A 24,783-nucleotide genomic window follows, 5' to 3' on the forward strand; every position below is an offset into this window, starting at 1 on the left:
TGTAACACTAATTAATTACTAGTTAAGTACTAATTAATAGTACTAATTAGGTCTTTTTGCATTATCTTGAACGTGTTATTGTAATTTAGCTAATATTTCACTGACAATCCTTATGACACCATATTTCACATGCTTTGCTGTTATGTAAGCCTACCTCACCAATAATAATGGCAATTTAGGGTTGGTTTTGATCCCCAAAACCGAATGAAGGTCCCTCCAGGAATCAAATACCCTGCCAATGTTCACTCTAGTTTTCACTCTACCATGATCACGTTCCCGCTTAGCTAGACGGGATTCAGTAGATACTTAAATGGGATTGAGTAGGCTTACTCTGAGTTTGTGTACTGTAGGAGTCGGTGTTGTGCTGGGAGCCGGACGTTTGCTGGATTCCATCTCTAAGATAACTTTACCTAATATTGCAGTTTGTTGTCGCTGTTGAATAGCGGAAGGAAGCTACTGTCTGAGGCAAGGCTCTTGGGAGCACGCATAAACGTCCCATCCTTTCGATTTTCCCAAAAGCGACCCGCTCCTTTCGCATGAAAATCAGTCTACAGGCTTTAATAGGCAACCTAGGAAGTCCGGGAAGGGCTCAATTTTTTCTCAAGTTGCGTTACAATCCGTTCACACATTGGCAAAAAAAAGGCAAATATTACAACTTTAAAGGGATCATATCATAATTGTTTCAGTCTTTTTTTTCTCTTTTGCACCAAAAACAGTCGTAATTTATATTTACATGACTTTTTTCTACCCTCTCTCTAAATGGGCAGTTTCTGCCATTATAACCTTTAAAATACTTAGGGAAATTCCAACTTTGCATGTGAAATAAACAGTGCTGGTTAGATTACTTCTGAAATATAATCCAGTACTGATTACAAATTTCACAATTTAACTTGTAATCAGTAATGTAATCTTGTTTTTAGGTAACAGTAAGGAAATCTAATCTGATTACTTTTGGATAATTCATTGTATATTTTGAATCTAATCTAATCATATTTGGAAATGTGGAAATCTATCCATTAATTATAAATGTACCAATTAACACTGTTTTCATTAAACATTAGTGAATTAATGAATGTTACATTTATAAAGTGCTTTACAGACACTACACTCAAAGCACATTACACAGTGAACAGGGGACTCTCCTCAACCACCACCAGTGTGTAGCATCCACCTGAATGATGCGACGGCTGCCATAGTGCTCCAGTACGCTGGAGAGAGTGGACTGATACAGCCAATTAATGGATGGGGATTATTAGGAGGCCATGATGGCCAATGGGGATAATTTGGCAAGGTTACACCCCTACTCTTTATGAGTAGTGCCATGGGATTTTTAATGAACACTGAGAGTCAGGACCTCGGTTTAACATCTCATCCGAAAGACGGTAAAACATATATAAATACACAGTATAAACATTTATACAAAACCTCCAAGTGCTTCTTAAGATTATATGTGGAGCCTTTTTGAATGGATATAATAATGCAAAGATTGTATTGCTCAGGCATTTTCCCCATGTCTTTTTGAAATAAATGTATTTCTGTGGTCAAATGAGGAATGGGACTGCACTGCCTTTAATGTATGTAGTGCTACCTGGCTTGATCTATATCACTCCTATTTCAGTCTCTTGTTCAGACTGCTCTTTAAAGATTTAGGAGCATAATCTGTAAATTACACACTAGTTTTTTGTCATTGGCTGATTAGTAATGTAATCAAAAATGTAATCATATAATCAATAAAAAGTAACTGTAATCTGATGAATCGCATAATAATAATATATAACAAGTACAACATTTTTTACATCTGATTACATAATTCAGAATACATATAATACGTTACTACCCAACACTGGTCATTCACCCTGAAAGCCTTTTTGCATCCATATGTGCTGTTCTTAATTTTTTTCTATGTTAACGTGTGCTAAATGGATGTCTTTGACCTTTGTAACACTTCACACTGTTTTTCAACGTCTCACGCCAGAGTGGCACATTTTTCCGATGCTATGTCAGGAGAAAAAGTACATCAGCTTTAAAAACGCATCTCAAGACACCTTCGTTCTCTTCTATTCGCTGTGCTGTCTAGCTTTTTAGTGTCTTGCTAAAGTCTATAGTTTGAGACTAAGGTGCCTTTAGACTTCTTAGTCTCTTGATAACCTGGGCTTTAAAGATCTTTCTCTCAAAGAAAATGGTACAAAAAGGCATTAGGGTAATGCTGCGAGAAAACTCTGTAGGGAGAATTCACAAAGAATGAATTGCATCCACTGATTAAACTTTTATTTGCACACGCTGTCTTCGTTGTTTAAGCACTTGATTCACTAAAGGCAAATAGCGCAAACATGGGCTAAACATTTTGGGCTGAATCTAATTTGCAAAAGTGGAACGAGTGTCAGTGAACTCGCCCCTATTATATTCTTGGCAGACTTTTGATCTGTTTCTAAAACATATGCTTACTGTGCCCTGACAGAAAAGAAGCTAAATGTGATCTTTCCTTTCACTCTGCATGGAGGACATATTTGCTTCTATGAAGGCACTGTTCTCTTTCCTTAACCCCTGACCTGGATGGACAAAGTCATTATCAGTTACCAACATGCTATCTGCCACAATGACACAATAGGAAACATAGTGTTTTACACTGTGCAACACAAAGCATCATTTTATGGTGTTCTCATTTTCTCTGAATTGAGGTCGGATGGTGAGAAGATGGTTTTTAAAGGTCAGACTCACCAGTGTTTGCTCTGACATGCAGAATTTTTGGAACGTGAGTGCAAGCACAGAAAAATACACATAAAACTTGGAGACTTACTGTATATCAATGCATATTTGAACAACTCCATACTTTTGGTTTTGTAATATGTGTTTAATCAGGTCACAGTAGGCTATATTTTGTGTAAAAACAAACATACTAAGCAAGACAAGGCTTCATGAATTGAAAGTTGCTGTAGCATAAAGCTAAAGGAGATGGTCAAGAGGTTAAGATATGACAACTGTGCCCTTAAAACTAAAGTTTAAATCTGGGTATCAATAAAAAAAAATGTATACACTATGTTCTATAAAAGGAGGTATTGCCCCAAGTGAAGGAGTTCAAGTACCCTGGGGTCTTGTTCACGAGTGAGGGTACAATGGAGCGGGAGGTTGGCTGGAGAATCGGGGCAGCGGGGGCGGTATTGCACTTGCTCTATCGCACCGTTGTCACGAAAAGAGAGCTGAGCTGAAAGGCAAAGCTCTCGATCTACCGGTCAATTTTTGTTCCTACCCTCACCTATGGTCATGAAGGCTGGGTCATGACCGAAAGAACTAGGTCACGAGTACAAGCGGCCGAAATGGGCTTCCTCAGAAGGGTGGCGGGCTTCTCCCTTAGAGATAGGGTGAGGAGCTCAGTCATCCGTGAGGAGCTCGGAGTAGAGCCGCTGCCCCTTTGTGTCGAAAGGAGTCAGTTGAGGTGGTTTGGGCATCTGGTAAGGATGCCCCCTGTCCGCCTCCCTAGGGAGGTGTTTCAGGCACGTCCAGCTGGGAGGAGGCCTCGGGGAAGACCCAGGATTAGGTGGAGAGATTACATCTCCACACTGGCCTGGGAACGCCTCGGGGTCCCCCAGTCAGAGCTGGTTAATGTGGCTCGGGATAGGGAAGTTTGGGGCCCCCTGCTGGAGCAGCTGCCCCCGCGACCCGACTTCGGGTAAGCGGTTTAAGATGGATGGATGGATGGTTCTATTTACTGTACTATGTTGAAATTTAGTGATGTAAAAAAGATGACAAATTAATTGCCATTTGAAAGTGTGCGCATTATTATGTGAACATTGGCCACACTTTCTCTTCAGTAGTCTTTTAGATTGCTTTATCATGTTGTTTGGACATTTATTACATTGTTCTCTTTATTAATGCTCCATCGGCACAGTTATTTCAGTACATTTATTTAATAAACAGTTTGCTGTAGATGGGCACTTCAACAAGAGGAACTAGATTATGTTGTTTGACAATGTCTCCCCCTACTGCCTTCTTATAAAGAATGTTTGTTACAACAGCTCTTTGCTAACTGTTGTTCTATGTTGTTATACATAAATCTACAAAAATATCTGTTTATTTAGTTGCTTTAATTATCTTTTAAATGATGTGACATTAAATCCTAGTGTTTTTATCGCTCTCTAGCAGAGGGGTTTTGCTGTTCAACATGTTTAGACATTCTGTATCACTCAATGACAATTGACAAAACATGAAATCATGAGACGTGTGTACAATAGGACCGTATAAGAATTAATTATGTTTGTCCAACTGGTGGAAAAGGGAAAATGCATCAAACAAGCAAACAGTTTGACATTCAAATAGTTTATTTTAATTTAAAGGAAATAAGTAAATGATAATGTAATGAAGAAGCTATCATTTCAAGAGTGCGCATAGTATCGAATTTCCCAGTTATTGTTTTATTGCAATGTAGAACAGTTTCCACACACTTTTAAATTTCAATATAAAGTTTTCGTTTCAAAACATAATACATGTTTGTAATTACCTTTATCAAATTGACAGGGTTGAGTATTTTGCTATTCTCATTGTAAAAATGTTTTCATCATTATGTTATAAGAACACATTTGTTTTCATCCATTTAACTAGTCACAGTAATTTCTACTCCTTCAACTTGATTTTCTTCATCAGTAAGTAAATTCAAAGTGGTGGAATGGACATATCACAGCACATTATGATGCTACTTTGATTTTACTTCAAACTAAGGCAATTAAACAAAGTTTCTGGCCTCATACATATGGATATCTGATCTCGGCCAGGTATTCCTACATTTTGGAGTCAAACTGAAAGCAGGGGCCTGCCCAAGATCAGTAAGGGCATCACATGCTGAGCAACATTTGCTGTTGTCTGAGTTATCAATTATAATTCCTCATTGATGGCATCTGAGGTCTTTCCCATAGCGGCTGGCTGTTTTGCATGGAAAAATCTCAATGCTGCTGGGTTCACTCTCAGAAAAACATAAATATCTCTCAATGATTCTGTCATACAACATAACTACATACACACAGGCACATTCTTGTATGGTGACAGACAGCATGCTTAGTCAAAAAGATTAGCTGCTGTGGCCTTGCCGTCGTATTTGGAGCCCTTCCCATCAAAGTCTGACGGCAGGATATCAGCATCAAACTCCTTGAAATAATTCTCCAGTTCATCGCCATGGACAAACACCTTCAAACACAGAAAGTCAGAATCAATTTTTCAGAAAACACTCCAAATAAAATAAAAGACTCCAATTAATCATTAATAATATTGTATATGTTTTAAGATGAATAGAATTTTCTTTTTTAATTGTTGTCCTAAATTTGTAAGCATGTAATTCTGGTTCTCTTCACTCTATCTCACTCCAAATATTTTATTCAACGAGATAGCAGCAAGTACTAAAAAACATTTTTTCCTCTATCGTAGACAGTCTGGGTGAGATGGGAAAATATTTTTTTCTATGATATGTCCTTTTTAATTCTATGCACTCACCCTTTCCAGCAGTTTGCTCTTCATCAGGGGTTTGACCACATTGTAAGTGGTGGTAAAGTACCAGGGCTGGTGGATAAAGTGCACTGCTTTGAAACGTGCAGGGAAGGAGTCCTGCCATACACAAGCAGAAATTCAAATAAGGTATCAGCATGTGCAAACATGGACATATGTGTCTTACCAATGGAATTCCAGGCTATGACAGTTGATGAGTTTACTAATTTATGTTTATGTGAGGCTAAATTTGTAGAATGTGTTTTAAAACCCAAGAAAGAGGACTATTTTGCTGTAAGATAACCCCACCTGCAGCATGTCCACCATTTTTTTCAGCTCTGTGGGTTTGATGCCAGAGGCCTGCTGCATGGTGAAGCCCTTGAAGTTCTCAATTATGCAAAACCCGTTAATCTGAGTCTCCTCATTTTCCAGAAGCTTCTCCAGGATCACGCAATAAGCTCTGAGGATCTAGAGCAAAGTGGGGATCAATTTCATTAAATAATACAGGTCTATTTTTCCTGTGATGCATAGTGAAAGTGGAGCTTAGGCAAGCGTAAATACATCTCCGTCAAGTGTCATCTTTTTATTGAAAATGTGTTTCATACAATTCAGAAACTTTCAACATGCCAATCTTCTTCTAGTACAGTTTATCATCAAGAACATCAGCATTGCCAAAAACATTTACCTCATCAAAGGTGATCTCCTCATAGTCCCAGTTCTCAATGTTGAAGAGCAGCACCACACGGCCATATTTGTCTCTGCTTGATAGGATTCCTGGGTACCCGGCCTCAATGGTGCTGCGTACTGCCTCTGGGGTCAGGTTTTCAAATAGTTCAGGGTAGTCCCGCCTGAAGCGCACATAACCTTAGAGAAAATAAAGTTCACAATAATGGTTGTTTTAGGGTGAATAGCATTTTGGCCTCCTTACCGAAGGTACTGATCTTTGTAAAGCTGCTTTGGAACTATTTTAATTATTAAAAAAGCTATACACATACATTTGAATTGAATTGGTAAATTTGGTGGAGATAGACATGAAAATTATCTCAGAATTCACTTTTATGCCATCTCAGATGTGCATGACTTTCTTTCTTCTGCTGAACACAAACAAAGATTTTTTTGAAGAATATTTCAGCTCTGTTGATCCATTCAATGCAAGTGAATGGTGGCCAGAACTTTGAAGGTCCAAAAAGCACATAAAGACTTCATAATCCACATGACTCCAATAGTTAAATCTATGTCTTCAGAAGCAATATGATTGATTTTTGTGAGAAACAGATACATATTGTATAAAGTCATTTTTTAAATAGAAATCTCCACTTTCACATTCTTCTTATTTTGATTTTGTCATTTGCATTCTTCTTGCATACCGCCACCTAATGTGCAGGGAGGAAAATTCATATTTAAAAAAGGACTTAAATATTGATCTGTTTCTCACCCACACCTATCATATCACTTCTGAAGACATGGATTTAACCACTGGAGTCGAAGGCTTCTTTTATGCTGCCATTAAGTGCTTTTTGGACCTTCAGAGCTGAGATATTCATCTATATTTGTTTGTGTTCAGCAGAGGAAAGAAAGTCATACTCATCTGGGATGTAATAAGGGTGAGTAAATGATGAGAGAATTAAATTTTTTGGATGAACTATCCCTTTAACCAAGCTTGTCATGGACATCACAGCAGCTATTATAATGATGAAAATCCTTCTGCACAGTTCTTCAAGGCCCATGCTAGTTGCTTACCCTTCATTAGTTCATAGGCTCTGTTAACTTCATATTTCCTGGCTCGGATGAACCTCACCAGCACGCCATCTGGTTTTCCCCCAAAAGTGTCCTGGACACCTTTGGCAATGTCATCTCCAGAGTCTGCTTTTTCTTTCATAATACCTCTGAGTTCCTTTACAGCTTCCACGCGCTTCTCAGCCGTCTCATTCAGCTCATCTTTAGCCTACAATGACAGCATAATGAGATCCTACATCAGAATTAATGCGTAAAATGATACTTCTGTTCTTAAAGCAACAGCGTCAGTGAGTTTGTTGTCAGTCAGGAATTTGAGTGAATCTTAATTTGTTTTTATTTTCTATTTAATATAAGATAAAATATATAGCTCTAATATACACCCACTGAGCACTTATTAAGTACACCTGTACACCTACTAATTAATGCAATTATATAATCAGCCAATAGTGTGAGAGCAGAGCAATGCAAAAAATCATGCAAATACAGGTCAGGAGCTTCAGTTAATGTTCACATCAACCATCAGAATGGGGAAAATGTGATCTCAGTGATTTAGACTGTGGCATGATTGTTGGTGCTAGATGGGCTGGTTTGAGTATTTCTGCTGGTCTGCTGGGATTTTCACACACAACAGACTCTAGAGTTTATACAGAATGGTTCCAAAAACAAAAAACATCCAGTGAGTGGCAGTTCTGCAAATTGAAATGCTTTGTTAATGAAAGAGGTCAGCAGAAAATGGCCAGTCTAGTTCGAGCTGACAGAAAGGCTACGGTAACTCAGATAACCACTCAGTATAGCTTTTCAGAATGCACAATAAATCGAACCTTGAGGCCACAACAGCAGAAGACCACGTTGGGCAGTTTATTAGAACCATAGTGTTCCTAATAAAGTGCTCAATGAGAGTATTAACATAACATAAAAATCTCTTGCAAAACTCGCCACCATGATGCTAGCTATGGGGTTGCTAAGGTGTGTAACATGTTTTTATACGTTTTCTATGGAGTTCTGAGTGGTTGCTTGTTATTACAGTAGGTTGTTGCAAGGGTGTTTTGTGTACTTGCCGAGGGGATGTTTTCTGGCCCAAGTCACAAGAGTTCACCACAAAATCAATAATTTTTAGACAATTAGCTGTATTCACATTCAGAGTCTATTATTTCACACTAAAGACTTTGGCACACCTTCTGCACTGTATGATCAGGTAGCTGGGCGCAGGATCCAAACACGGACCCATGATCTTTGACTGTGAGGTGCTCCAGTTTAGCTCTGAGGGCCTGTTCCTCCTCGGACACCATCCGGAATGTTCCACTCTATGTACAGTTATAGAAAAAGACAACATACAGGATAAGCCACATGAAAACGCCTTAATCCTGATCTTAAGGCAATATGTAGTTTATTAGCCCTTATCAATGTAAGCTAGTGTGGACCAAAGCTAAGCTCCCTCACATGAATTGTGTAAAGCCTGGTAAACCCCTGTCTAAGATTGGAGATAAGCTGCTAATGCTAGTTGCTCTATCCCTCCTGTAATAGTTGCCTTGTTCTCAAAAATATTTGTTCACAAAATTGTACAAATGAGTAGAGGTTTGGAATAACTTGGGTTCAAGCCGGGTGACATACTGTTACAAGGTCTTCATACTGTTGAATACGATGTTTTGCTGTTACAAATTTCAATTCTCTTTCATACTGATGTCAGACATCAGAAAACTTGTTTGATCATGGGTCAGTCAAAAGCCATGGAAATATAAAGACATGAAAATGTACTTACAACAACAGCCATTGCTTCAGATGCTTAGTGCAACGTTCTGTGGATAGAGAGAAATGTATTTAAAATGAGAAGAATCCTTCCAGTCTAACAATAAAAAATAGTCTGATATAAAGTGCTCAGGTTTGATAAACCATATAGGATGACCATAATTTGTCCTAATGATGAAAATTGAGTTGAAACTCTGAAAACTCATTAAATTGAGTAGAAATTACAGAAATGATTGTGTCAAATTAAATGGATGATATGCAGTTGTTGTTAAAACATAATGATGAAAACATGAAAAGTTAAAACCCTAATTCATCCTTGTTACGATAAAAAAGAACAGAGAATTAACCATCTTCACCGTCAATATCTCAAAAGATTCCAATACATCAGTATGAGCAACATATATCCTAAATAACACAACCAAGTGAATCGTTCTATATGATACACTATCCTAGGGTAGCATATAAATGTAACACTTACCTGACACAATGTGGTAGTGCTGAAAGCCACTAAAACTTTGTGAGGTGAGCAACTGCAGGCTTTAATCATTTGTAGTGTGACCAATGATGGATTAGCACGTCATATGGGGTTATGCAGAGCAGATTTTATGTTAATCATAAAAAAAACATTTGGAAAAGGAGAAAAGAGAACATTGACCAATAGCTAGCAGCCAATAGCATCATGTCTCTCATACAGAGTTTGCCCTTTTAATCTGGTCAAGGGAACATTCTCTTGCCCTAATCTTAGTCTGAATAATAAAATCCACAAACATTACAAAGGGTCAGAACAGGAAAGGGTGTATCAGGTTTGAGGTTAAATGTGAGGAGAAGGATTTTCTTTCCATTGACCAATACGATTTGAATGGATTCCAGTACTGGTAGCTGCTGTTACTCAATGTGTTGGCAATGTGAATAGTGTCTTGAGATAGATTCAGACCGTGAATATTAAGCCATGTACACATATGCAAAGATATGAATGGAGGCTTTTCCGCTAAAAGCTGATACAAAAATTATTATAGTGGTATAGGGCATTAAATAAAAAAAAAAAAGAAAAAAAAAAAAAAAAAAAAGATTCTGGGTTACAGTGAGGCACTTACAATGAATGTGAATGGGGCCAATCAGTAAACATTGAAATACAAAATTTCAAAAGTATGGCCACAAGACGTAAACAATATGCATGTTACATGGGTTTAGAGTGATACAATTCTGTGTAAATTTATATTCAATTTTACAACTTTGTTGCCATTATGACGTAATGCTATAAACCCTAAAGCCCACATATATTTCGGTCCTTGTTAGAGCCAGTTGTCCTTTGAAGACTCTTAGTGTACACCTTTGTATGAAATCTTCAGTTTTTTGGCAATTTCAAGCATTACAGCCTTCATTCCTCAAAACAATGATTGACTTGACGAGTTTCTATAGAAACACTCTTTTTTTATTGTTGCCATTTCTGACCTAATATTGACCTTAAGACATGCCAGTCTATTGCATACTGTTTAAGATTAATTTAATGAACCAAATAGCTTTCAGCTGTGTTTGATATAATGGCATGTGATTTTTTAGTACCAAATTAGCATGATTAATTTGGAGTGATGGTTGCTGGAAATGGGGCCTGTCTTTGATCAAAATGACTATTTTCAGTAATGTCCTGACTATACCTTGTAATCAAACGAACGCCACTTACGGCGTAAGTTAAAGTACCAATTTCCTTCCAGAAAGTCTCTGTTAATTTAATCTGTCCGATACAGCAAATCAAAATGCAGTTATTTCACATTTTGTCAAAATTAAGCTATGACTGAAATCAGGATCACAGAAAACTGAGTGAGAGAGTATTATAATCAGTTGTCTGGACAATCAAAAAACTTTGAAGCCATTTCTCCATGTCAGTGATGACGTTGTTACCACAGTTTGGCTTTGTAGGACAAAACACTGTGGATAATTATGTAGAGGTGAGTCCAGGCCATTTATTCAAAAAGAGCTCAAAACAGTAAACAAAAAGTTAGGTTTTAGGTTTAAGTAGCCAGTGGTTTGCATCCAGATGTCAAAAATGCTCATCAAACTTCTTTACTGTACCTTCTTACGTCACCACAATGTATCTACAGATCTGTAGAATGACCAGTGGGGTGGCCATAATCCCATAAAGCAGGATTTAGTGTTTCAGTGCGATGTGTGTGTAACAAAGATCGCAGTACAATGCCTGTCTCTGTGCTCCCAGAGCCGCTCAGCATCTAGTTTATTTTGGGACTCTTTGGTAAAATACCTCACTATAAGTGCTATCTATCAAAGACAAGCTTGATGGCAAGGTAACAGGACTATATGTGAATTGTGTTTAGCCTGTGATGGTTTACTTACCGTTTTCTATATGCAGGATGTTTAGACCATTTAACTTTCATGCAGCAGAAAAAGACATGTTTTATTTCAAACCAACCTTCATTTTGTCCTACAAAATTTTGCATCATGCCATGGTGATTTTAGCAGCTGTTAAAGCCAAACTAGTCCACTGCTTTGAAATGTGCATCTTAAGAAATACAGCTATTGTGAGGCACATTCTAAAGCAGTTTAACAAAGCTGGCAGAAATCACGTTTTGTAGTGTGACCTCAAACCTGACCATTGAGGCCATTAGGATTGAGAGGGTTTACATCACTGGATTAGGTCTCATATGCTACTGCTGATAATTGAGATGGTATTGTTGTAGACAGCCAATACAATGACAAAAGTCCCATTTCAGATAATATAGATACAGGACAATTTGCCTTGCATAAACGGATGTCACAAAAGACATTGTTTTAACTGTTCCAGTTTACTATCAAATTCCCTACATATATTGGTGTGAGAATGTGGGCACTTTAATCCGTACTGTGTACATCTACAATCAACCAAAAATCCTACAACTGCAAAGCACTGTATTTGAGATGGGTGCAGTGTGAAAGTATAAAAAGCAAGCTAAAGTGAAAGACAAATAATAGAACAGTTGTGGCTAAAGAATGTAGTTAGACGGTCACTGATAGGAGCTGTAAAGTATCCTCTATATTTTGTGTGTGAGACACAATTGTAAGTATTTAAACACCAATAAACTTGCAAATATAAATTTTTGAAGAGATATATGAACAACAGCCTAAATAAGCACCATTAATTACATAATCATAATGGCTCAAAAATTAAGTCATAACCCAGGGATGTTCTAGATTTAGTTAAACTTTAGGCTGAGAGAGCCCTCACGATTAAGCAACATATGTTTTTAGTGTTGTATATGTCATAAAGCTCTATTCCATAAAAACACTTTGTAACAAACAAAATGTTGGAAAACAAGTGAATATAAAGATTTCCCTGGTATATCCATATAAATATGTACATATACTGAAAGATAATGATATTGAATATTTTAAATCATTGTATATCCATATTTATTTAGACAAAATAACCAAACTTTAAACATGAAACACCATCTTTCTTGGATGAAGACATTCAGTACAACAATGGGAGTGATTATATATGGTAGTACTATTATCTACAAATTGCCAAAAAGATGCAAAATGTGTCACATTAACATTAACCCTTGGTTATATTGATCATACAAAAGAAAACTCAATGGAGCTTCCTAAAATACAGTCTGTGTATATTAAACTTGAAGCCAATAAGACAATCATTCTTAAACTTGATTATTAGTTAACGGTTAATTTTAAAATCCCTTAAATGAACATCTAAAGTAAAGTTTTGAATTTGTGTGATGACCACCATCACAGAAGTGATAAATACGCATTTCGTGTGTAACATTTCAGTTCAGAATTCTCCCTGTTTTTTCAGAGCAAGTCCAAAGTAATTTGGCCTTAATATGTTAAGTGTCAAGTCTGCCATTTAAATAATATATAAAACAGAACAAAACAACACACATTTTTTTTTTTTTTACTAGCTTTGAGGGTAAATGGCACCATAATACCGGCTCTTGGTCTTACGGACCGCAATCCATCATACTTTCTGGCCAATACTGGTCCTGCATGTAGTGCTCCAGGGAGTTGTTGGAGTCTGAGATATGATCAGTGTTTGAATTTTGGGGGAGGAAGTCCTTTTCCCACTGGTCCTCTACCAGTTTGTACAGGTCCAGGGCAGCACGAGCATCTTCTACAGAGCAGTGACCCAACCTGCCAACCTGATCAAGAAATATTCATTATATACACTGTAAGCAGCAGTAAAGACATACGGCCAATATCCACCAAGCTTAATTGTCCAACATTATATAAAAGTAACAGTTCCAGAGATAAAAAGATCACTCTATAACAGGGTTAATGACGTGACTAATTTTTTGTCCAGATCTATTATACACAAACACATTTAAAATGAAACACAATTACTTGAATACACCTACTCTGATGAATTTCAGTTCAGTAATTTCAATATTTTTTCCTGAGACTTTGTGTCAAAACTGTTTTGTGGCGTAACAGTAGACACTGTTAAAAAAAATAACAGCTCAAGTAATCTATATATATATATATACATATATATATATATATATATATATATATATATATATATATATATATATATATATATATATATATATATTTTTTTTTTTAAATCTGTGAAACCATTTTGTTTTAAAATGATGTATACTTGAAAAACTTTGTCCTCCAAATCAAGACTACCTTGTAGTCTTTATTTCCTTCCTTTTTAATGCCATGCCAGCTTCTATGGCTATATTCATGGCGAGGGCCAGTTTAGTTATTAAAGGAGTAAAAATAAAAAAGGTGTTTTAAGATTAATTTTTTCTAAACTCCTTAAAACTAAACCTTGGTGTTGTAGAGTGAACAGGGAAAAGAGAGATATCTGAAACAATGACAAATTGTTGTGCCTGCTATCCACTTTGATAGCATTTTTAAAGTTAAATGTAACTTTGTACAAACAACCTTCACACTGCATTCAAAGGCAAAGGGAAGTTTACTTAGAATTGCTGTCTGGCGACGGAACACGAAGACAACTGGGTTTCGGGCCATACAAGGAACGGCGATTTTGTGCATGCGCATGAGGAGGATTTTTCTTATGTTTCAGATGAACGGATGCGCAACTTTTGGAAACTGCTTGAAAACGGCAGTAAGGATGGTGTGAAATCAAGACTGTATGTAAAGTAATAAATCATTACATATTCAAGTTGCAAGTACACCATTTTACTTTGTTTCACCACATGACATTTAATGTAGAAAATTCAGTTGTTCAAAAATTTGTGAAACCAACATGGACACAAAGACTACATAGATTTTAGACTACATTTTTAAGCGATTTCTCATTTTATTACGTTGGACAACCTTATTTGTCAATGACCATACAATTAACTCATCTGTCGCATGATCTTACCTGTATGGTCCTATTGAGAAGTTTCCGAGCTAGTTTCTTCAAAGAGATGTTGGATCTATCAGAAGCAACATACAACTCCCGAAGCCAACTACAGGTGCAGGTATCCCTAACCATGTGTACAGGGACAAAGATGTCCAGAACGAAGAAGTCATTATATAAGGCATGACCAATAATAACCTTCCCTTTGAGTAGGTTAATAATCTATGGAAAGTAAAAAAAAAAAGTACATGGTGTTAAGCAATTTACTAACAAATACAGAAAACCAGAAAGTCTGTGAAAGTTCTTAGCGCACAACCTAAGAAAACAGCAGTGAACCATTTTTCACCTCTTTCTGAGCATCCTCAAAGGGCACTGCTTGTGCTAAATGATGTTTCCTTATGCCACTCCATCTTGTGCGGTAGTCTGTGACCGGCTGTTGAGGTAAAATATATTTATCATAAATAACACTACCGTAATAATTTACAATGCTGCAGCGTGCAACTTCACTACAGTGGCCGCCAGGTCCAGTGCCAACCATTTCACAGTCCAGAGCTACTAGCTTTGAATGGTCGATTCCCACACATGGCGAACTCCTGCCACTAGTAGGAGGACTAGTCTCAGATGAAAAGCCACTGTCCACCTCCCAGCTGTCACTGACCAATAATGCTGACTCCACTTCACTCATCCCTGCCTGTGGGGTTATTTTAGGCCTTTTGATTTGCACATGATTTGTCTGTTCCAATAACTCATAACTAGGTTTAATAAATTCTGTCCTGTTTTCCAAAAGCTTGTTTGACTTTCTCTTGGTTCCTCTTCTCTGGTCACATGATATTTGATGAGATTCCATGGTGCAGTCTTTAATTTTTCTCTTTTTCCTTCTTCTACGTTCATTGATTTGATGTAAAATGGTAGTTGTTACTTTGTTGGGAGCAGGAAAGATATTCTGGTCCACACCATGTCTGGTGAGTTGACTCCAGGGTAAAGTAGACATTGTGTCACCTTGTTTACATCTGTAAATAAAGAACACAAAATTGTCAGCAATTGTGGACGTAGTATATGGTATAATGGATGCAAAATCATGTAAGTAATAAGCCTCTATACTTAGAGGTACAACTATGATTTAAAAAAGGTCGTAAGTAAAGCTAGCAAATTAGCTAATCAGCCACGAACAATATCGACTTTAAAAATGATACAAATGAGTCAAAAATTGGCATCTTGAAATTTGAGGGCCTGACATTGACAACTATGTAATTCTCTATATGAATGTGATATGTTATTATAGTCGTAACTATGATTATTCAGTTAAGTCACTAAGCACTGGCTAGTCACATTGGACATGAAACAAGCACTTCGTTTCCCAGTTATCACGTTGTTCCACGTTTAACATATATATAACACCCAAGCTCCTTTTTACACTCTTATAAATAAAAAAAAAACTAGTATGTATACCGAAAACACCACAAAACTTAAATAATTCGGGACACTAGCACATACCTCTGCGTACACGTGGACCCGGTGAGCAGCACAGGCTGTGAGGACATGCTGAGACAAAACCCAAATCCTATAATTTGATTGGTCGACCCGTTTGAGTCTCATCAAATTCTGATTGGTCGAAACAAACGCAAGCGCGCTAAACACAGTTCGACGCAATGGCGTATTTAAAGACACAGAGCAACATTTATCGTCAAAAGACTTAAGGTTGATTTGTTTGAAAAGTTTTGATTTATTTATTTACATTTACTCATTTAAATATTTATGTGACTGCATTTTATCAGGGAGCTCTGTATTCATAGCGTTTTAAAATTCATAATCGTTTTGGCGTAAGAAATGGGTACATTGAGCAACTAAAGGAATCAACACTTAACAATTCACTAAAAATATTTGCGATAAATTTACCTTTATATTTGAAAGCAAAAACAATACACAGCTTCATTTTTAGACAGATATTGCTTTCATAGACCAGAATGAATATGATTTGATGTATTATCGTTTTTAAGGAATATTCCAGGTGCAGTGCAAGTTAAGATCAATTGACACCGTTTGTGGACTAATATTGATAAACACAAACATTAATTTTAACTTGACCCTCCTTTTCTTTAAAAAAAAAAAAAAGCAAAAGTCTTGCAATGGAAGTCAATGAGGCCAATTTCTGTAGGGATTAAAGGCAGTAATGTGAAGTGTATATTTTTATAACAGCACTTACACTATTTCTTATGTTAAAACTCATGTAATATTTGAGTTTTAAGTTGTTTGTATGGTCGTTTTATGATTTGCGTTGTTACGTAATCATGTCAATAAAGTTAAAATTGAGTATAACTTTACACAACTAAGATTACTAAGCCATCTTATTACACAAAAATTAGGTTAGCATGCATATTGTTTAAGGCTTGTTGCTATACTTTTTAAACGGAGAGTATTTTAATGTTTACGGATTGGCCCCATTCACTTCCATTGTAAGTGTCTCATTGTAACCCAGATTTTATAAAAAAAATGTGTAAAAAAAAAATTAGGGACAAGTCTAAATAAGTGTTTGTGGTAATCAATATTATGCCACAAATGCTGTCGATTGAGCTTCATTGATTGACCCCAGAATATTCCTTTAATTTAAATAGAATATTTAGGTATTTGACATATAAACTGAAAATGGTAACATATTTTATAATTGCCATATTTTTGTCCATACTAACGTTTTTCTTTTCCGCTTGCACAAGCAGCTCATATCTCAGATATTCAGTGATAAAGACGATAATATATACAATAAATTTGTTTTTTGCAGCCACTAATAAATGTGATTGTAAACAGTTCTATACATTTTATCACCACATGGAGCAGTTTAAGCTGTTTGAAGTTCAATAACTAGGACACTATTTGAGTAAAAAAAAAAATTTAAGTTATGGCTAATTTATTGACATTATAAAACTCCCAAATTCATAATGCAAACAATCAGATAGCTTGTGTTATTATTGACAAGTAATTTCTTATTCTTTAAGGGTTTGTAAGCCATCTTCTGTTATTATATGGAGGATTAACAACTATCATCACTTGGCTAGGCTGAAATCTATGGACCCAAGGACTTGTCCAACTTCTCTAGTCTTTTTGTTGTTGTTGTTGATGATTTTCTCCCCAATTTGGAATGCCCAATTCCTAATGTGCTTTAAGTCCTCGTGGTGGCATAGTGACTCGCCTTAATCCTGGTGGCAGAGGATGAATCTCAGTTGCCTCCACATCTGAGACCGCTAATCCGCGCATCTTATCTTGGCTTGTTGAGCGCGTTACCGCGGAGACTTAGCGCGTGTGGAGGCCCACACTATTCTCTGCGTCATCCATTCACAACTCACCATACCCCCCACTGAGAGCGAGAACCACACATTATAGTGACCACGAGGAGCTTACCCCATGTGACTGTAACCTCCTTAGCAACTGGGCTAATTTGGTTGCTTAGGAGAACTGGCTGGAGTCACTCAGCATGCACTGGATTCGAACTTGTGACTCCAGAGGTGGTAGTCAGCGTCAATACTCACTGAAATACCCAGGCCCCCAACTTTTGCAGTCTGAGGCAGGCTGTTCAGGTGATCTATTCACATTGACAGCTTTGAATCCATCAAATGAGGACTATCTCTCTTAGGTGCTGGTATCTTCTTATCTTGGAGGTTGATTATTGGTCTCACCATTGCTTGGTTAGAGTCTCATCAGACCTTTCTCCATTGGTCCACATTACTGATCGAGAAGTTTATATGCCTGAAATTCTACATGTGATCATCACATCCCCACTAGATGGCCTTGTCTTTCTACACAACAATGCCCTTCACTTACACTGATTGGATGAACCAGCCTCCCGAATTCACCACTAATCCTCTTAGAGGCAACAAAACTCTTATTCATCCAATCCGCTGCCTCTCTCTGGTGTGCCCACCCTCTTCTGCTCTCTCTCCATTTCCCCTCCCCATGGCTGTGCACCCACCATGGGGAGAGTGTAATCCAAGTGGATTACACTGTAAATTGGGTGATGGAGGATTGGATGCTCTGGAAGTGAATCTCAACTGCAGCACTGTCTAAACTGTTCATTGCTTCCAATTCGTGTGGAATGACAAGGTGTTTAAGTGTTGATGTCTATATCTGATGTCTTATCACAGGAATTATTGCATGTGAAGGTCCATGGAACTTTGCAGAGCATCTATCAAATGTGATTCAGATGATATAATGGAGCATATTTTAACATATTGACATTGCATTTACTTTAAGGATGAAGAAGACCAAATGAGAACATTAAGTGGATTACTTGGATTATCTGTATCATCTGTATCATCCTCAATATGAGAAGTGTTGATGAAGCTCCATGAAGCTCAGCATTAGTTTGGGGAAAGTTTCCAGAAGAACTGAGCATGAATAGGATTCTGCTGGTGTGGATCACCAGGCCTTCCAGGAACTTTTGGATGTACAAACAATACAATTGATGTGGAGTTCAGAGAGACACATAAAAACCTTGAAGCTAACATGAAAAAGACTATTCGGAAACAAGTGAAAGGAAGTCAGGCTACAATTTCAGTACTACTGGAGTATTGGATTCTGAGCATCTGTTTCTCATGACTGATCACCGAAAAGATGTGGCCCTTAAGGATGGATGTGAGCATCATGTGTCACAGAAGATGGTCTTCTTGGATCATGTTCTTCATGGTCTACACAGGCTGTATCTGTAACTTTTCACATGCTCAAATGAAGATTCCACCTGAAACGTAAGATTCACGTTTGAATTTCCACCTTTTGCCTTTCTTTTCCCCTTTAATGTATTTAGGATTTTCCCCACATGAACAGATATTATTATAAAATGTAAAAAATAATAACAGATACCATTAAAATGATAAACAACTATAAAATAGAAATAGAATATTTTACACATTTCTTTCCTTTTTTAATATAATTTATTTATGATTTTCTTCATAAGAACAGATAACATAAAATTATAGATAAAGTACCAAGTAACAGTTACCATAATTATAGATCAAAATAAGCACTAAAACTTATTATTTTTTTCCACATTAACAGACACCATTATACAATTATAGATACCAATAACAGATACCATTAAAATTATATTCTAAAAAGAATGTTTGCACAAACCTAAGCTCCTTTAAACATTTTGCTGTGTTCCTGGCATCATAGGCATCTCTCCTTTGACCTGTCTATGAATTTAAGTGCCACATAATTGACTATGTAAATTGAGAACAAATCACTGAGAACAAAACAATATTTGCTTTCATTTGTTGTGCTATATATGGGTGAACATCATGGTAGATATTATATTAATACGTTGTTCAGTTTGAAAGCTGCTCTTAAGAACAGATTATTTTGGGCTATAACTTGCACTGTTTTCTCAAGTTCCATTGACATTAGAATTTTAAATGAGACATGAAGAGAAATTGCTCAGAGAGTTGTGTGATCATCTTTAGTAACTCCCTGATCAGCCTCTATGTTGTGGTGTAAAATTCAGTCCTCGTGGGACTGGGAAGTCATTATTAGCAGATGGCAGACACTTTTCGAACTACGGAAGCAACAATACAAATAATTTAAGGTGGAGAGGCAAGATAGTAATATTGTGGAATTATAATTGATTACATTTCATAGTGAATAATGTATTATAGTGAAGAGAAACATGCATCATTCTCTCATTATTAAAAGACTATTTAAGAAACTCTTAGCTGGGCTTGAAAAAAACGTTAAAATGCTTTTGTGAAAAGTGCAAGCCATAATTACTGTTGGTGGTTTCTGATTTACAAAAGCAAACCACATAAAATAGTGTCAAATCTGCCTCAAGAGACTTCTCTGATAATGTTTCTTATGTTTCCAACTAGAAGGTTAATGTCCAGGCTTGAAATGGAACCGTTTTAGCAGACACTCTCATACCTTTCATAATGCTCTTTGGACAACAGCCAAAGACACAAGCTAGCTCACAGATGGTCATAGACGCTGCCGTGTGCACACAGGCATTTTTAATATCAGAGGATTTGACCCTTCCCTAGAGTCCTGTGACTGTCAGTATTATTCTTATGCATTATCATTTTTAAAGTTGTATTATGTACCATGCTGGTCCAGTTTATAATATAAACCAAAGCATATGGCGATGGATTTGATCTGTTTTTAGGGATTTCTTGTTATAAAATTTTTATTTTTATTTGAATCTTAATACCTTGCATTTGTATTTATTTATGTAGATTTAATTTCAAGGAAATCGCATGAAAATTGTGTTGGTTTTCCTGCAGCACAGAATGGCAAGGGTGTATTTTATTCATATTTTATTATTTTGTTTTACATGTAATTGATTTCTTTTAGTATTTCTTTTATATATTTTCCATCCAAATGTCTTGTGTTTTATATTAAAGGGATATTACACATAAAAATGTTCTAAACCTTTATGACTTTCTTTCTTCTGTGGAACACAAGAGGAGCTGCTCTTTTTTCCATACAATGAAAGTGAATGGTGACTGAGGCTGTAATATTTCGCCTTGCATTTCCTTTTGTGTTTTCCATGGAAGTACTGGTTTGGAACAACATAAAGGTGTGTAAATTATGAAATAATTAAAATATTTAGGTAAACTATCCCATTTAAATTTCATCTCCCTGAAGGTTTTTGAACAGCAATGTATTTGCATCCATATCTGATGGGACGTGTTGTGGTTGACTCCACATGGATTTTCCTTGCGGTAATAGTGTCACAATCCACAATGTTGCCAAACTATTAGCACAATTCCCCAGGCACTCTGAGGATCCCAGACACTTTCAGGTCAACAGAGATTCCTCAACATAAGACTGTTGACCTGTTAAGTTCAGTGTTAAGCCAGCCTGACCAAGAGGTCACCTTTTCATATGAAAATGTGCTGACTGGGCTTTTTCTTTTTTGCTTTCTTTCTTTATATGACTAACTATTATGGTTTATTGCATGTTGTGCATTGCGCATTAAGAATGGCAGGGAGGCTTTACTACAAATAATGTGTTTGGTTTTCTTCACATAATTTAATATGACCTCATATCCTATAGGCTTTACTTTAAGCATTTTAATGTATAGGATTGTCTGTGTTTAGACTGGGGTACAAACTGTGGAGTTTGCATTCACTGTTAATGTTAAGAGATCAATAGATTACTTGGAATCCTATCAAGTGATTATGGGCCACCTGCAAAACCAACATTACTGATAGTGTAAGTATATTTATAGACTAGCCAAATCATGTGAAACAATGTAAGTTCTTTGAATTTCAGTTGGAGTACCATGGTAAATTCAAACATTCAACTAGATCCTTTGTTGTGCACTTAAACCGTCTATGCAACAATGATAAACTTCACACAATCAGTGCTGATCGAATTCTTTCTTTGTATCTCTAGAGTTCAAAAATGGGCCATCACATTTTCAGAGAAAATAAATGTCATTGCAGCAAAATATTCAGGAGCTGCTCTATTACAAAAGGTAAATATCAAATAAAATGAAAATGTGCCAGTCCTTGTTTTAATCATACTGAAAATCAGCAAAGTCTGTGTGTGTAGTTTAAAAACTCTTTAAAAAATGTGAACAAACCTGTTTTCATCAGTCAAAAAGCGTAGTAAATGCTCTGTAATCTAGAAATGAGAAACTTATGTAACTTACTATAAGTCTGTGTCATATAGAAAACTATGTAAAGCTTAAAGGGATTGTTGGGCAAAAATGAAAATACTGTCATCATTTACTCACCCTCACATTGTTTAAAACCCAAATGACTTTCTTTCTTCTGCGGAACACAAAAGGAGATTTTATGTAGAATGCCACATAGAAAAAATAGTGTCAATATTCTTCTAAATGTCTCCTCTTGTGCTTCATAGAAGAAAGAAAGTCATGGTTTTGGAACAACATAAGGGTGAATAAATGACAGGTTTTCCATTTTTGATTGAACTAACCACTTGAATCCTGATAGGCACTTTATAAGATGTGTTTTCACTGCTTATAATTTTTTGTTCTGTGATACAATTAATCCAAGCGACTAAATCACTGAGATTGAAGGAATAACACATTTTTCTTCAAACATTTGGTAGCACTAGGAAAGCTTTTACACTGAGGCTCTAAGCAATTAAAACATGCAAATGTATCCCTTCTGTCTGTTGTGTGTTTGTATTTCATAATAAGTATTGCAAGTGTACATACAATATACACTCACTGAGCACTTTTATGAACACTATGGTCCTAATAAAGTGCCCAACGTGGTCTTCTGCTGTTATAGCCCATTCACCTCAAGGTTCGACGTGTTGTGCATTCTAAGATGCTATTCCGCTCACTATAATTGAACAGAGTGGTTATCTGAGTTACCGTAGCCTTTCTGTGAGCTCGAACCAGTCTGACCATTCTCAGTTGACCTCTCTCATCAACAAGATTGTTGTTTTTGGCACCATTCTGAGTTAACTCTAGAGACTGTTGTGGATGAAAATCCCAGAAATACTTAAACCAGCCCGTCTGGCACCAACAATCATGCCACACTCAAAATCACTGAGATCACATTTTGCCCCATTCTGATGGTTGATAAGAACTTAACTGAAGTACCTGACCTGTATCTGCATGATTGTATGCATTGCTCTGCTAACACACAATTGGCTGATTAGATCATTGTATGAATAAGTAGGTGTACAGGTAGTTCTAATAAAGTGCTCAGCAAGTGCATGTCTTTAATAACAGAGAAATTATTTTGAATCAAAATGATGAAACCATTTTCTTGGTTTGTAAAGAAACTTAAAGATGTTGAGCCCATCATTAGAATACAGGAGGTGGATGGAGCGCGCTTAGTTCTAGACTTTTCTGATGAAATTGAGAGAATGCTTGGAAGCAAGATGAAGTCTGTGAAGGTCAGTATTAGATTTATGCTCATTAACTATTATGTTATTGTCTGTATTATTTTTAGTCTCTTTATCATTGGTTTTAACATGTAGAATCAAATGTTTTGTTGTGTTCTTTGTCCTCAGAGACTGGCAGACACAGCTGAGGATGCTGATTTGTATCATGAGTTTAATGCATCATTACAGGTAACAATTTGTGTCTTGTATGCATTTTGACCTGATAGTAAAACCAGATAGTTGGATAGTTCCTACCCTTAATTCTGATTGGATGAGCCATGTTAGGAGCCATTGCAAAATGGCGATAAATCCACACCTATGACCATACATTCTGTTTTAATGTGCCAAGTTTCATGTTTCTTGGCCATCCTATTTATTAACTTTGGTGTCTTTTATCATATTGCTGTTGCCATTATTGTTTAAAAGCAAGCATAGTCCGTAAGAACACCCCTTACCCATGGAAAAACCAATGTAACACACCTCCTCTCATGGCTAATTGCTTTATAAAACTCTATTATTTTTGTCTTGCTATATTTTTCTGCCAGTTTGACTATTATAATGCATTATTGGTGAACACTATGGATGAAGAGGGAAATTTTATCGAGCTTGGAGGTGAATTTCCATTGGAGGAGAATGAGCATTTCAACAAGCTTGCGGTTAACACTTTAATGAGTGACATCCAAGTTCCAACCAACGTCTACAACAAAGGTATATATAGCATGAATAATACTATTATTTGATGTTATCTTGAATCTTGAGCATATCACAAACTTGAAATAAAATCCTAGGAATTCTAGAGAACTAATGTCACTTATCTCACTTCTGCTAAATCCAGATCCAGACATTCTTAATGGAGTATACATGTCAGAGGCCTTGAATGATGTTTTCATTAGTAATTTCCAGAAGGACCCTACGCTCACATGGCAATATTTTGGCAGCTCAGCAGGCTTCTTCAGGCTTTATCCGGGTAAGTATTCAGTTATGGTATCTTGCTAGTTTCATGAGGTTTACTGTTGCTAAATCCTGCAACTTCAAATTCACTACAGTTAGACCTTCCAATTCAATTTGTTTATCTTTGTACCACTCAGGAATCAAATGGACTCCGGATTCTAATGGTGTTGTTGATTTTGACTGCAGAAACAGAAACTGGTGAGATAAAATAGAGCAGTTAACTGAAAATTTTAACCATAATTGTTATCCTGCATGTCAAATCATTGCGCCATTGTTTAATAGAAATAATTTATGACTTTGTAGACAAATGTGCATAGTGGCATATTCAGCTAGCTCTTTTCCTGACCCAGAGTGCAGTGCAGGATTATCAGTGTGGATGCCACCCAAATGTCAGCTTGTGGCTATGGTAGCACAGCCAGTTAGGCTCTGATCCCACTGAAAGACTTTAATCTCATTCTTAAGTGGTTAGCAGCTCAACCGCCAGGTTAGTAGGACTGACATAGGCTCCATATGTGATTGTTTATACAGAAGTAAATGATTACTATGAATCTGGATAAACATACCAGTAGGGTACAAAGAAAGACACTAAAGTTTTGGAATAAAACAGGATTTGAGGATTGGGTTTGCATCATCCTTGAATTACTATACTCATTAAACTTTTATTAATGAGAGAGTTAACATGTTGGTAGCCTCAACATGTAGTTTGCAGTAGT

At 36.6% G+C, this 24,783-nt stretch overlaps 3 protein-coding genes across 4 annotated transcripts in view; 1 reads left to right on the top strand and 2 right to left on the bottom strand.

Moving 5' to 3' along the window:
• Positions 1 to 4,309: 4,309 nt before the first annotated feature.
• On the bottom strand, positions 4,310 to 9,500 carry LOC127638583 (retinaldehyde-binding protein 1-like). Its single transcript, XM_052120163.1, has 8 exons — positions 9,431 to 9,500; positions 8,966 to 9,002; positions 8,382 to 8,510; positions 7,210 to 7,414; positions 6,155 to 6,333; positions 5,779 to 5,937; positions 5,479 to 5,589; positions 4,310 to 5,175 (listed from the first exon to the last, which is right to left on the bottom strand). Exons 2-8 carry the CDS (start codon positions 8,975 to 8,977, stop codon positions 5,047 to 5,049), a joined length of 924 nt encoding a protein of 307 aa, XP_051976123.1. The 5' UTR covers positions 8,978 to 9,002; positions 9,431 to 9,500; the 3' UTR covers positions 4,310 to 5,046.
• Positions 9,501 to 12,352: 2,852 nt separating this feature from the next.
• Positions 12,353 to 15,815, bottom strand: isg20 (interferon stimulated exonuclease gene). The gene is made up of 4 exons (XM_052120075.1): positions 15,770 to 15,815; positions 14,622 to 15,285; positions 14,297 to 14,497; positions 12,353 to 13,097 (listed from the first exon to the last, which is right to left on the bottom strand). The coding sequence occupies exons 2-4, from the start codon at positions 15,264 to 15,266 to the stop codon at positions 12,900 to 12,902; spliced, it is 1,044 nt and encodes a 347-aa protein (XP_051976035.1). The 5' UTR covers positions 15,267 to 15,285; positions 15,770 to 15,815; the 3' UTR covers positions 12,353 to 12,899.
• A 2,474-nt stretch (positions 15,816 to 18,289) lies between these two features.
• Positions 18,290 to 24,783, top strand: part of LOC127638507 (voltage-dependent calcium channel subunit alpha-2/delta-4-like) — a 38,042-nt gene continuing 31,548 nt past the window's right edge. For both annotated transcript variants that reach the window (XM_052120063.1, XM_052120064.1), the window contains exons 1-7: positions 18,290 to 19,008; positions 21,650 to 21,731; positions 23,015 to 23,131; positions 23,249 to 23,308; positions 23,665 to 23,827; positions 23,955 to 24,086; positions 24,208 to 24,268. In XM_052120063.1, the coding sequence (XP_051976023.1) occupies positions 18,878 to 19,008; positions 21,650 to 21,731; positions 23,015 to 23,131; positions 23,249 to 23,308; positions 23,665 to 23,827; positions 23,955 to 24,086; positions 24,208 to 24,268 (746 nt within the window). In that variant the 5' untranslated portion in view covers positions 18,290 to 18,877. The remainder of the gene's footprint in view (positions 19,009 to 21,649; positions 21,732 to 23,014; positions 23,132 to 23,248; positions 23,309 to 23,664; positions 23,828 to 23,954; positions 24,087 to 24,207; positions 24,269 to 24,783) is intronic.

The sequence above is a fragment of the Xyrauchen texanus genome, chromosome 46 (genome assembly GCF_025860055.1).
Source record: "Xyrauchen texanus isolate HMW12.3.18 chromosome 46, RBS_HiC_50CHRs, whole genome shotgun sequence".
Lineage (NCBI taxonomy): Eukaryota > Metazoa > Chordata > Actinopteri > Cypriniformes > Catostomidae > Xyrauchen > Xyrauchen texanus.

Bases quoted from the DNA above. Each gene is read 5' to 3' on its own strand.
- LOC127638583 (XM_052120163.1), bottom strand. The intron at 6,334-7,209 runs GTAAGCAACTAG...ATTTTCTCTAAG, and splicing joins AGCCTATGAACTAATGAAGG to GTTATGTGCGCTTCAGGCGG. The intron at 5,938-6,154 runs GTAAATGTTTTT...ACTTTGCTCTAG, and splicing joins AGGAGATCACCTTTGATGAG to ATCCTCAGAGCTTATTGCGT.
- isg20 (XM_052120075.1), bottom strand. From the start codon at position 15,266: ATGTCTACTTTACCCTGGAGTCAACTCACCAGACATGGTGTGGACCAG. The intron at 14,498-14,621 runs GTGAAAAATGGT...TACTTTCCATAG, and splicing joins TTGAGGATGCTCAGAAAGAG to ATTATTAACCTACTCAAAGG. The intron at 13,098-14,296 runs GTAAGATCATGC...TTTCTTGATCAG, and splicing joins TTCTCAATAGGACCATACAG to GTTGGCAGGTTGGGTCACTG.